Below are 12,591 nucleotides of genomic sequence, written 5' to 3' on the forward strand. Positions count from 1 at the left end.
CAAAAAAAAAAAAAAAAATTAGCCGGGCATGGTGGCAGGCACCTGTAGTCCCAGCTACTTAGGAGGCTGAGGCAGGAGAACGGCGTGAACCCGGGAGGCAGAGGTGGTAGTTAGCTAACCTCTAACCTGGGCAACAGAGCGAGACTCCATCTCAAAAATAAAAAATAAAAGTAAATAAATATATACATATATACACATACATACCTATGAATTAACCGAAGAAGTGAAAGATCTCTACAATGAAAACTATAAAACGTTGATGCGAGAAATTGAAGAAGACTCATAAAAATGGAAAGATATTCCATGGTCATGGAATGGAATACATAATATTGTTAAAATGTCTGTACTACCGAAATCAATCTACAGATTCAATGCAATCCCTATCAAAATACCAATGGCATTCTTCACAGAAATAGAAAAAAAAAAAAAATCCTAAATTTCATATGGAACCACAAAATACCAAAAAAGCCAAAACTATCCTGAGCAAAAGAACAAAACTGGAGAAGTCACGTTACCTGACTTCCAATTATACTACAGAGCTACATTAACCAAAACAGCATGGCACTGGCATAAAAATAGATACATAGAGCAATGGAACAGAATAGAGAACCCAGAAACAAATCCATACATCTACAGTAAAATCCTTTTTGAAAAGGTGCCATGATCATGCAATGGGGAAAGGACAGTCTGTTCAATAAGTGGTGCTGGGAAAACTGAATATCCATATGCAGAAGCATGAAACTAGACCCCTATTTCATACCGTATACAAAAAATCAAATAAAAATGGATTAAAGATTAGAGAGAAGCAGAAAAAATAACTATTGGGTACTGGGCTTAATGTACAGAATCTGTACAACAACACATTAAACTCAGTACCCAATAGTTGTGTTTAATTATCTTACAGAAATAATCTGTACAACAAACATCCATGGCATGAGTTTACCTATGTAAAAAACCTTCACATATACCCCCGAACCAAAAATAAAAGTTAAAAAAAAAAAAAAAAGACTTAAATCTAAGACCTCAAACTATGAAACAACTAAAATAAAACATTGGATAAACTCTCTAGGACATTAGAGTGGGCAAAGATTTCTTGAGATATACCCTACAAGCACAGGCAACCAAAGCAAAAATGGACAAATGGGATCAAATTAAGTTAAAAAGCTGCTGCATATCAAAAGAAACAACAAAGTGAAGGGAGAACATAGTTGCAAACTATCCATCTGACAAGGGATTAATCACCAGAATACATAAGGAGCACAAACAACTCTATACGAAAAAATCTAATAATCTATGTTAAAAATAGGCAAAAGATCGGAAAAGACATTTGTCAAAAGAAGACATACAAATGGCAAACACAGGTATATGAAAAGGTGCTCAACATCATTGATCATTAGAGAAATGCAAATCAAAACTATAATGAGATATTGGCTGAGTGCAGTGGCTCACACCTGTAATCCCAGCACTTTGGGAGGCTGAGGTGGGTGGATTACTTGAAGCCAGGGGTTTGAGACCAGCCTGGCCAACACGGCGAAACTCCATCTCTACTAAAAATACAAAAAAAAAAAATTAGCCTGGCATGGTGATGCATACCTGTAATCCCATCTACTTGGAAGGCTGAGGCATGAGAATCACTTGAACCCAGGAGGTGGAGGTTGCAGTGAGCCGGTATCATGCCACTACACTCTAGCTTGGGTGACAGTGAGACTGAGTCTCAAAAAGCAAACAAACAAACAAACAAAACTACAGTGAGATATCATCTCACCTGAGTTAAAATGGCTTTTATCCAAAAGACAGGCAATATCAAATGCTGGCAAGGATATGGAGAAAAGGGAACACTCCTACAGTGTTGGTGGGAATGTAAATTAGTACAACCACTGTGGAGAACACTTTGGAGGTACCTCACAAAACTAAAAACAGAGCTACCGTATGATTCAGCAACCCCACTGCTAGGTATATATCTACAAGAAAGGAAATCAGTATATGGAAGAGATATCTGCACTCCTATGTTTATTGCAGCACTATCCACAATAGCCAAGGTTTGGAAGCAAGCCAAGTGTCCATCAACAGGCAAATGGATAAAGAAGTGTGGTACAGATACACAATGGAGTGTATTCAGCCATAAGAAAGAATGGGATTCTGTCATTTGCAAAAACATGGATAGAACCAGAGGTCATTATGTTAAGTGAAATGAAATAAGCCAGGCACAGCAAGATAAGCTTCGCATGTTCTCACTCACTTGTGGGAGCTAAAAATTAAAACAATTGAACTCACGGAGATAGAGAGTAGAATGATGGTTACCAGAGGCTGAGAAGAATAGTGGGGGGTAGGGTGGAAATGTGGATGATTAATGGGTATTAAAAATAGTTAGAATAAGATCTAGTATTTGATAGCACAACAGGGTGACTATAGTCAATAATAATTTAATTGTACATGTAAAAATAACTGAAAATATAATTGGGTTGTTTGTAATAGAAACAATAAATACTTGAGGTGATGGATACATCATTCACCCTGATGTGATTATTACACATTGTATGTCTGTATCAAAATAGCCCATGGCTGGGCGTGGTGGCTCAACCCTGTAATCCCAGCACTTTGGGAGGCCGAGGTGGGCAGATCACCTGAGGTCAGGAGTTCAAGACCAGCCTGGCCAACATGGCAAAATCCCATCTCTACTAAAACATACAAAAAATAGCCGGGCGTGGTAGTGGGCACCTGTAATCCCAGCTACTCGAGAGGCTGAGGCAGGGAGAATTGGTTGAACCTGAGAGGTGGAGGTTGCAGTGAGCCGAGATTATGCCACTGCACTCCAGCCTTGGTGACAGAGCAAGACTCCATCTCAAAAAAAAAAAAAAAAAAAAAAAAATTCCCATATACCCCATAAATATATACATCTACTGTGTACTCACAAAAATTAAAAATTAAAACAAAGTCAGTAGATGAATGAGAGGCAATCAGTTGCCCCCAAGACAAAGTAGAAGAAATCCCTGAGACATTACAACCAAAGGCAAAGAGAGAGGAACCACAAGGGAAAGGTTAAAAGCCTTGGTGGACAGATCCAGGACACCCAGCATGTCCGTAATAGGAGTTCCAGAGGAGAAAAAGAAACAGATGGAGAAGAAATACTAGTTACACAGGAGAAGAAATTTTACCTGAGTTGAAGACTTTTTTTGTAGAGATGTAGTCTTGCTTTATTATTATGTAGGCTGGACTCGAACTTCTGGCCTCAAGCCATCCTTTCACCTCAGACTCCCAAAGTGCTAAGATTACAGGCATGAGCCACTGTGTTAGGAATATTTTTATAAAATCACAAGTCAATACAATTCGAAATAAATAATACAAATGACTAAAAAAAAACTTAACTGCTTGAAAATGAAAAAAAACCCCACAATTCTAAGTAATCCTTAGATTCCTAAGATATCTTTAGATCAAAGAGGAATTCTCTTTTTTTTTTTTTTTTTTTTTTTTGAGAGGGAGTCTCGCTCTGTCGCCCGGGCTGGAGTGCAGTGGCCAGATCTCAGCTCACTGCAAGCTCCGCCTCCCGGGTTTACGCCCTTCTCCTGCCTCAGCCTCCCGAGTAGCTGGGACTACCGGCGCCCGCCAACTCACCCGGCTAGTTTTTTGTATTTTTTAGTAGAGACGGGGTTTCACCGTGTTAGCCAGGATGGTCTCGATCTCCTGACCTCGTGATCCGCCCGTCTCGGCCTCCCAAAGTGCTGGGATTACAGGCTTGAGCCACCGCGCCTGGCCCAAAGAGGAATTCTAAACTGCCATTAAAATATTGAAAAAAGAAAACACTCCATATCCAATCTATGGACCCAGCAAATACTGTATTATAAAGAAAATGCCGGCTGGCGCCATGGCTTACGCCTATAATCCCAGCACTCTGGGAGGTCGAGGCGGGCGGATCGCCTGAGGTCAGGAGTTCAAGACCAGCCTGGCCAACGCGGTGAAACTCCGTCTCTACTAAAAATACAAAACTTAGCCAGATGTAATGACATATGCCTGTAATCCCAGCTACTCGGGAAGCTGAGGCAGGGGAATTGCTTGAACCTGGCAGGCAGAAGTTGCACTGAGATTGTTCCACTGCACTCCAGCCTGGGCAACACAGCAAGACTCCATCTCAAAAAAAAAAAAAAAAAAAAAAAGGAAAAGAAAAAGAAAATGGCTTCATTACTAAGGAAGAAATACTAAAACTAAAGGAACTTAGTTTGTTTTTGTTTTTGTTTTTGTTTTGAGATGGAGTCTCGCTCTGTTGCCCAGGCTGGAGTTCAGTGGCGCATTATCGGCTCACTGCAAGCTCCGCCTCCCGGGTTCACGCCATTCTCCTGCCTCAGCCTCCCCGGGTAGCTGGGACTACAGGCTCCCGCCACCACGCCCGGCTAATTTTTGTATTTTTAGTAGAGATGGGGTTTCACCGTGTTGGCCAGGATAGTCTCCATCTCCTGACCTCGTGATCCGCCTGCCTCGGCCTCCCAAAGTGCTGAGATTACAGGCGTGAGCTACCGCGCCCGGCCGGAACTTAGTTTTTAATGGTAAGTAAAGGGACTTGCTCTGGGAGGAGCCTCTAAGGTCTCTGTCTAAGCCCCCTAGTTATCTGTTTAAGTGTGCATCAGGTGACCGCTGAAAAGGAGTCTCTTATGAAAGACTGAGTTAAACATTCTTATTTTTGCCAAAAGTAGAAAATGCTTTTGTGGAAGCATGTGAATTCTTAGATGACTCCCTTAGTGTTTTTTATGTTGCCCAGGTACTCCAGGAGCAGATTCGTGCCCGGGACAACATTAGCTATGGAACTAATTCTGCCTTAAAGACCCTGGAGATGCGCCAGCTCTCCGGTTTGGGAGATCTTCGAGGAAGAGTAGCAAGGTAGGTGTTCAAATGTTGGGGTCTCTGTTCATCAAAAACCATTTTCTACAAACTCCATTATAGTGGGGAATGTATTAAGGAAGCCCCAAAGCAAATGCCTTGCATTCCTTTAGTACATTCCCTCCCTGCTTTGGCCATAAAATCCAGTGGTAGGAGTTAAACCTGGTTGTGAGGGCGCCATGGGTTTCTTTTGTTACGCAACTGGTGTTGTCTTCATGGGAAGAAATGATGGGAGAACTCACTCAGCTGACCTTGTAACTTGATAGGGTAATACTATGTTTATTGAATCCGATAATATAAAGTTGACATAGTTCGTATGTCGTTTTGGAAATTTAATTTTTTCTGTTATTCACTTTTTAATTTTCTGAAAGTATTGGTCTGGGAAAGATTGGAAACTTAGAAAAAAGATCTTTCTCCTCAGTATGAAAAGTGCTATTTTCTCAAAGTGTGCTGCGTGGACCAGCAGCCTCAACATCACCGGGGAGCTTGTTAGAAATGTACTGTCTCCAGCCCACCCCGCAACTACTGAGTTAGAATCTGCATTTTAACAAGAGCCCTGAATTCATATGCATGGGAAAGTCTGGGAAGCACTGCACCAGGACTGTTTCTAGGGCTATTTTTATCTGACTGGGACAAATTTGTCCGAAGTATTTATGGGCCTCTTCTGCCCTCTGCTGGGACTAAGAGCCAAGTACATTAATACGTATCAGCACCGGAGCTGAGGAGCAAATGGCACTTCCCATCAGCCTGAGGTGGCAATGAGGGTGGTCTGCAAGGAGACGGGCGGAAGAAAGAACAAGGACCTCTAGCATGCAAGGCCTCTGGAGCAGGGAGGAGTAGTGTTAGGGTGCGTTTGTGCAGACAACATGTCGAGGGCCTTGAGTGCTGGGCATGTGTGTTTGCGTCCGCTGGGTAAAGATCAGTCTAATAGCAGAGGGCTGCATGGATTGGATGGGGACAGGTTGATCACTCTCCTTCTGTGATTTTCTGTCCTCAGTAGGATGAACTTCAGTATCCTTAGTGTGATCCTTGGTGATGACACCCTGTTGACTCCCTCTCCTCTCTCTCCCCTTGCACTGTACCTTTCAGCAGTGATCAACTCTTTGTTAGTCCCTGAATAAGCCACGCTCGTCTGTTGCTACACTTTTGTATGTGCTGTTCTCGCACCTAGCATTCCTTTTCCTCCTCTTTTTCTTTTCTTTTTATTTTTGAGACAAGCCTCACTCTGTCGCCCAGGCTGGAGTGCAGTGGCACAATCTCGACTCACTGCAACCTCCACCTCCTGGATTCAAGCAATTCTCCTGTCTCAGCCTCCCGAGTAGCTGGGACTACAGGCACCTGCCACCACACCCAGCTAAGTTTTGTATTTTTAGTAGAGATGAGGTTGTAACCATGTGGGCCAGGTTGGCTTCTAACTCCTGACCTCAGGTGATCCGCCCACCTTGGCCTCCCAGAGTGCTGGGATTACAGGTGTGAGCCACCGTGCCCAGCCTCCTCCTCCTTTTCTAACTTCTTTTCAGTCTTTAAAGTTCAGCTGAAGTGTCACGCCCTCTGGGAGTCTTCCCTGACACTCCCACTCCATAGAGCTCTCCTAGCACTCACTGCTCTATTGAGTCTCTCTGTTGTCTTCCTCACTCTGCTGCCTTTACTGTGTTGGAGGGGGGGTTCCAGATGTGTTATCTCTCTATAGCTGAGTGCCTGGAACAGTCTCTGGAAAACAGTAGATACTCAACATTCATCATCCATTTTGATGAAGAAATGACCTTGGAAACTCACTGTAAGAGGACTGGAAAACCTTAACTCTTCATTTGTGGAGTTCGGCTTAAAAGAAATACCAGCTCTGTGATACCTCTCAGAACAGCAGGGAGTTAGAAGAACTGGAGAGCTACACGACAGAGTAGGGACTCTAGGAGGACTTTGAGGATCTTCATACCCGCTTGAGTTGCAGATGAAGATCAAGTGATGGAATACATGTGAGAGGCTTGGTGCCCTGCATGCGATGAACAGGGCCTGCAACCACTGGTAGCTGTATCATCTCAGGGGCAAGAGCAGTGACATTGTCCTTATGATGCTGGTTCTAATACAAAGTAGAATAATTATTTTAAAATACTTTCAGGAATCTTATACTCTTCAGTTTCTTATCAACTTCTCTATCCAACTTGTTCCTTTCCTGTGACAAAAACTTTCACTCTAAAGGCATAAAAAATGTTTGTTATGAGTACTGGATATTTTTGATTTGTTTTTTAGCTATATTAGTCTTTTGCCTGGAATGCTGATGAGACTTGATTGTTGAAATGAATTCATGTGAAATAAAAATTCTTTGGAAAAGCTTCTTGTCTTTCTTGTAGTGATTATGAATTATATTGGAGGGCTATGAACATTTTAAGTGGTATTCTTAAGTTACTAGATTGCTATATTATTTCATATTTAATTTTATAGTTTTTATGGGTCCATTGGTGATGTAATTAGTAGCAAAAGGGCCTTGATTTTTTTCGCTGTAAATCCAGCTCAGAAGGGCAAAGGCAAGTTCTCTATGGAGGTGAGATACACATTTAGCTCACGTGGCATACCATGTTCTAAACAGGACTTGATCAGACCTGAAGGCCCGATAGATGGCCCCCTTTCTCTCTCTCTCTCTCTCTCTCTCTCTCTCTCTCTCTCTGTCTCTGAACAGCTTTAGTGAGAGCTAATTCAGGTACTATATAAGTCAACTACTTAAAGCACACAATTCAATGGTTTTTAGTATATTCACATAGTCGTGTAGTCATCATCACAATTGATTTCAGAACATTTTTATCATCCAAAAGGAAACCCCATACCCGTTAGCCGTCACTCCCCATTTTTCCCCAGCCTCCCCAGTTCCCCAGTCCATGGCAGGCCTACATTCTCTCTCTAATAGATTTCCCTCTTCTGAGCATTTCGAGTGAATGTGTTCCCTTGAGACTGGCTTCTGACACTTAGCATCATGTTTTCTGGGTTCATCCGTGTTGTAGCATGTATCAGTACTACATTCCTCCTTATGGCTGCCTAGTACCTCATTGTGTACTGCATTTAAAAAACCCATTCATCAGTTGAAAGTTTGGGTTGTTTCCACTTTTGACTATTTTAAATAATGCTGCTGTGAACATTTGTCTGTTTGTTTTTGTGTGCTCACAGGTTTTCATTTCCCTTGGATATGTACCTAGAATGAAAATGCTGAGTGACATGATAACTCTATATTTAACTTTTGAGGAACAGCGCAGCTATACTGTTTGCGGAAATGGCCGCCATTTTACATTGCCCCCAGCAGTGTCTGAGAGCTCCGATTTCTTCACATCCTCACTAACAGTTGTTTCCTATCTTTTTGATTATAGCCATCCCAGTGGGTTTGAAGGGGTATCTCATTGTGGTTTTGATTGCATCCCCCTGAAGACTAATGGTGTTGAACATCGTTTAATGTGCTTACTGGTCATTGCCGTATCTTCTTTAGGGAAGTATTCAGATTCCTTGCTCATTTTTAAATTGGGTAATTGTCTTTTTATTATTGAGCTGTAAGAGTTTAAAAATTATATATTCTAGATATAATTCCCTTATCAGATATCTGATTTGAAAAATTACTGTCCCATTCTAAGGGATGTCTTTTCATTCTCTTGTGTCTTTTGAAACTTAAAAATTTTTAATCTTTTCTTCAGTTGCTAGTGTTTGGGGTGTCATAGTTAAGAAACTGTTGCATAATCCAGGTCACAAATATTTATGCGTATATTTTCTTTTTTAAGTTTTAAAGTTTCTGCTCTTACATTTAGGCCTTTGATCGATTTTTAGTTAATTTTTTTGTGTATGGTATAAGGTAGGGTTCCACATTTATTATTTTCCTTGTAGATATCTATTTATACCAGCAAAATATGTTGAAAAGTCTATTCTTTCCCCATCAAATTGTCTTGGCACCCTAGTTGAAAATCACTTGGCGGCTGTGAGCAGTGGCCACGTCTGTAATCCCAGCGCATTGGGAGGCCGAGGCGGACAGATCAGGAGGTCAGGAGTTCAAGACCAGCCTGACCAATATGGTGAAACCCCCGTCTCTACTAAAAATACAAAAATTAGCCAGGTATGGCGGCCTGCACCTGTAGTCTCAGCTACTCAGGAGGCTGAAGCAGGAGAATCGCTTGAACCTGGGAGGCAGGGGTTGCAGTGAGTCAAGATCTTGCCACCGCATGCCAGCCTGGGCAACAGAGCAAGACTCTATCTCAGAAAGAAAGGAAGGAAGGAAGGAAGGAGAGAGAGAGGAGAGAGAGAAAGAGAGAAAGAAAGAAAGAAAAAGAAAGAAAGAAAGAGAAAGAAAGAAAAAATAAATCACTTGGCAATAGGTGTATAAATTTATTTGTGGACTCTCAATTCTATTGCATTGATTCCCAATTCTTTTCTTATGCTGGTGCCACACTGTCTTGATTACTATAGCTTTGTGGTAAATTTCAAAATTGAGAAGTGTGAGTCCTCCAACTTCATCCAGTTTTTTCAAGATTGTGTTAGCTGTTTTAGGTCCATTGTATTTTCTTATGAAATTTAGGATCAGTCCAGGTGCAGTGGCTTATGTTTATAATCCCAGCACTTTGGGAGGCCAAGGCAGGTGAATCACCTGAGGTCAGGAATTTGAGACCAGCCTGGCCAACATGGTGAAATCCCATCTCTACTAAAAAGACAAAAATTAGCTGGGTGTAGTAGCGCACACTTGTAATCTCCGCTCCTGGAGAGGCTGAGGCAGGAGAATCGCTTGAACCTAGAGGTTGCAGTGATCCAAGATCATGCCACTGCACTCCAGCCTGGGTGACACAGCAAAACTTTGTCTCAAATTTAAAAAAAGAAGAAGAAGAAGAAATTTAGGATCAGGCTGGACATGGTGGCTCACGCCTGTAATCCTAGCACTTTGGGATGCCGAGGTGGGCAGATCACGAGATAAGGAGTTTGAGACCAGCCTGGCCAATATGGTGAAACCTCTCTCTACTAAAAATACAAAAATTAACCCAGGTGTGGTAGCGGCCACCTGTAATCACAGCTACTAGGGAGGCTGAGGCAGGATAATCTCTTGAACCTGAGAGACAGAGGTTGCGGTGAGCCGAGGTCCCGCCACTGCACTCCAGCCTGGGCAACAGAGAGAGACTCTGTCTCAAAAAAAAAAAAAAAAAATTAGGATCAGTTTGTCAATTTCTGCAAAGAAACCAGTTGGAATATTGATAGGGACTGTGTTGAATCTGTAGATCTGTTTGGGGAATATTGCCATTTAAAAATATTGAGTCTTTCAGTGGGTTCAGTGTCTCATGGCTGTAATCCCAGGGATTTGGGAGGCCAAGGTAGGAGGATTGCTTGAGGCCAGGAGTTTGAGACCAGCTTTGGCAACATAGCAAAACTCTATATCTATGAAAAAATGAATATGTTAGTTGGGCATGGTGGCACATGCCTGTAGTTGCAGGGACCTATGATCACATCACTGCACTTCAACCAGGGTGACAGAGAGAGCAAGACCTTGTCTCGAAAAAAAACAAAAAACAAAAAACAAGCCTTTCTTTAAAAAAATTTTTTTTAGAAACATCATCTTCCTCTGTCGCCCACACTGGAGTGCAGTGGCGTGATCACAACTCCCTGCAGCTTGAACTCCTGTGCTCAAGCAATCCTCCCACCTCAGCTTCCTGAATAGCTGGGACTACAGGCATGTGCCACCACATCTCACTAATTTTTTTCATTTTTTGTAGAGACAGGGTCTCTCCCAGGCTGGTCTTGAACTCCTGGTTTCAAGTAATCTTCTCACCTTGGCCTCCCAAAGTGTTGGGATTACAGGTGTTAGTCACCATGGCTGGCCCCAAAATTAAGTATTTGGATCCACGAATGTGGGTGTCTTTCCATTTATTTTGGTCATCTTTAATATGTTTCAACAATATTTTGGAGTTTTAAAAGTATAAGTTTTATACTTCTTTAAATTTATTCCTAAGTATTTTATTCTTTTTTGATGCTACTGTAAATAGCAAATCTTTTTGTTTTTTTATTGCCATTGTAGACAAGTACAGTAGATTTTGTGTGTTGGTCTTGTATCCTGCAACCTTCCTGAACTCATTAATTACTTCTAATAATTTCTAGTGGATTTTTAAAAAAGATTTTCTACATGCAAGATCATGCCATCTGCAAATAGAGTTTTACTTTCTACTTTCCAATCTGGATTTCATTTCATTTTCTTGCCTAATTGCCCTGACTAGAACCTCCAGTATGATGTTGAATAAATGTGGTGAGAGCAGATACCCTTGTCTTATTTTTGATTTTAGGTGAAAGTATCCATACTCTCATTATTCAGTAGAATGTTAGGTGTGGATTTTTTTTTTCCCCTTTGGAGACAGAGTCTTTCTCTGTCACCTGGAGTGAAGTGGTGCGATCTTGGCTCACTGCAACCTCCGTCCCCCAGGTTCAAGTGATTCTCCTGCCTCAGTCTTCCGAGTAGCTGGGATTACAGGTGCCTGCCACCACGCCCAGCTAGTTTTTGTATTTCTATCAGAGATGGGGTTTCGCCATATTGGCCAGGCTGGTCTTGAACTCCTGACCTCAAGTGATCCACCTGCCTCTGCCTCCCAAAGTGTTAGGATTACAGGCATGAGCCACCGCGCCCAGCCCAAGTGTGGATTTTCTTGTGTATGTTCTTTACTAGGTTGAGAAAGATTTTCTTTTCCTAGTTTCCTAGTTTGTTGACTGTTTTTATCATGAAGGGTATTGGATTTTGTCCAATGCTTTTTCTTCACCTATTGAGATGATCGTGTGGGGTTTGTCCTTTTTTCAGCTGATAAGGTTTATTACACATTAATTGCTTTTCTGATGTTAATGCAAACTTGCATTCTTGAAATAAATCTCACTTGATCATGATATATAATCCTTTTTGTATATTGCAGGATCAGTTTGCTAGCATCTGTTGAAATGATACCATCTGTTGTCATTTTGTTACCCCCAATACAGCTTTGCTCCATCCACCTCCTTTGTGCTATTATCAAATATGTTAAATTTGTAATGTAATGTACATTGTTCTATGTATGTAACAATACAATTGTATGCATATTATTTTAAACAATTGCTTTTTAAATCAATTATGACAGGAAAGAAAATATTCATTTATATTGCTCTTTATAATTACATAATTACCTTTACCCATGCTCCGTGTTTTTTCATGAGAATTCAAATTACTATCTGGGGCACTTGTTTTTAGCCTGACAAACTTTGGTATTTCTTCTAGGGTGGGTCTTCTAACAATGAATTCTCTCATTTTTTGTTTTTCTGGGATGTCTTTATTTTGCCTTATTTTTTTGAAAAGTAATTTTGCTGGATGTAAGATTCCTGGTTGACAGTTTATTTTCTTTTAGCACCTTGAATATGTCATCCACCGCCTTGTGGTCTCAATTATTTCTGATGAAAAATTAGCTATTAATATTATTCTAGTTCCCTTGTATGTGAGGAATTGTTTTTTCTTGCTGCTTTCAAATATTTCTCTTTGTCTATGTCTTTTTCTTTTTCTTTTTTTGAGACATATTCACCCTGTCACCCACGCTGGAGTGCAGTGGCATGATCTCAGCTCATTGCAACCTCTGCCTCCCAGGTTCAAGTGGGTCTCATGCCTCAGCCCCCTGAGTAGCCGGGATTACAGGCGTGCACCACCACACCTGGCTAATTTATGTATTTTTGGTCGAGACGGGGTTTCACCATGTTGGCCAGGCTGGT

General features: G+C 41.4%; 1 protein-coding gene across 24 annotated transcripts in view; it reads left to right on the forward strand.

The window, feature by feature from the left end:
- The window catches only part of FAM81A (family with sequence similarity 81 member A), a 122,149-nt gene that overhangs the window by 85,176 nt on the left and 24,382 nt on the right, over positions 1 to 12,591 (forward strand). For all 24 annotated transcript variants that reach the window (XR_013395146.1, XR_013395148.1, XR_013395147.1 and 21 more), the window contains 1 exon segment: positions 4,751 to 4,869. Coding sequence is in view for 21 of the 24 variants with exons in the window: in XM_077937940.1 (XP_077794066.1) it covers positions 4,751 to 4,869 (119 nt within the window). In the remaining 3 variants the exon portion in view is untranslated.

The sequence above is a fragment of the Macaca mulatta genome, chromosome 7 (assembly GCF_049350105.2).
Source record: "Macaca mulatta isolate MMU2019108-1 chromosome 7, T2T-MMU8v2.0, whole genome shotgun sequence".
Taxonomy (NCBI): Eukaryota; Metazoa; Chordata; class Mammalia; order Primates; family Cercopithecidae; genus Macaca; species Macaca mulatta.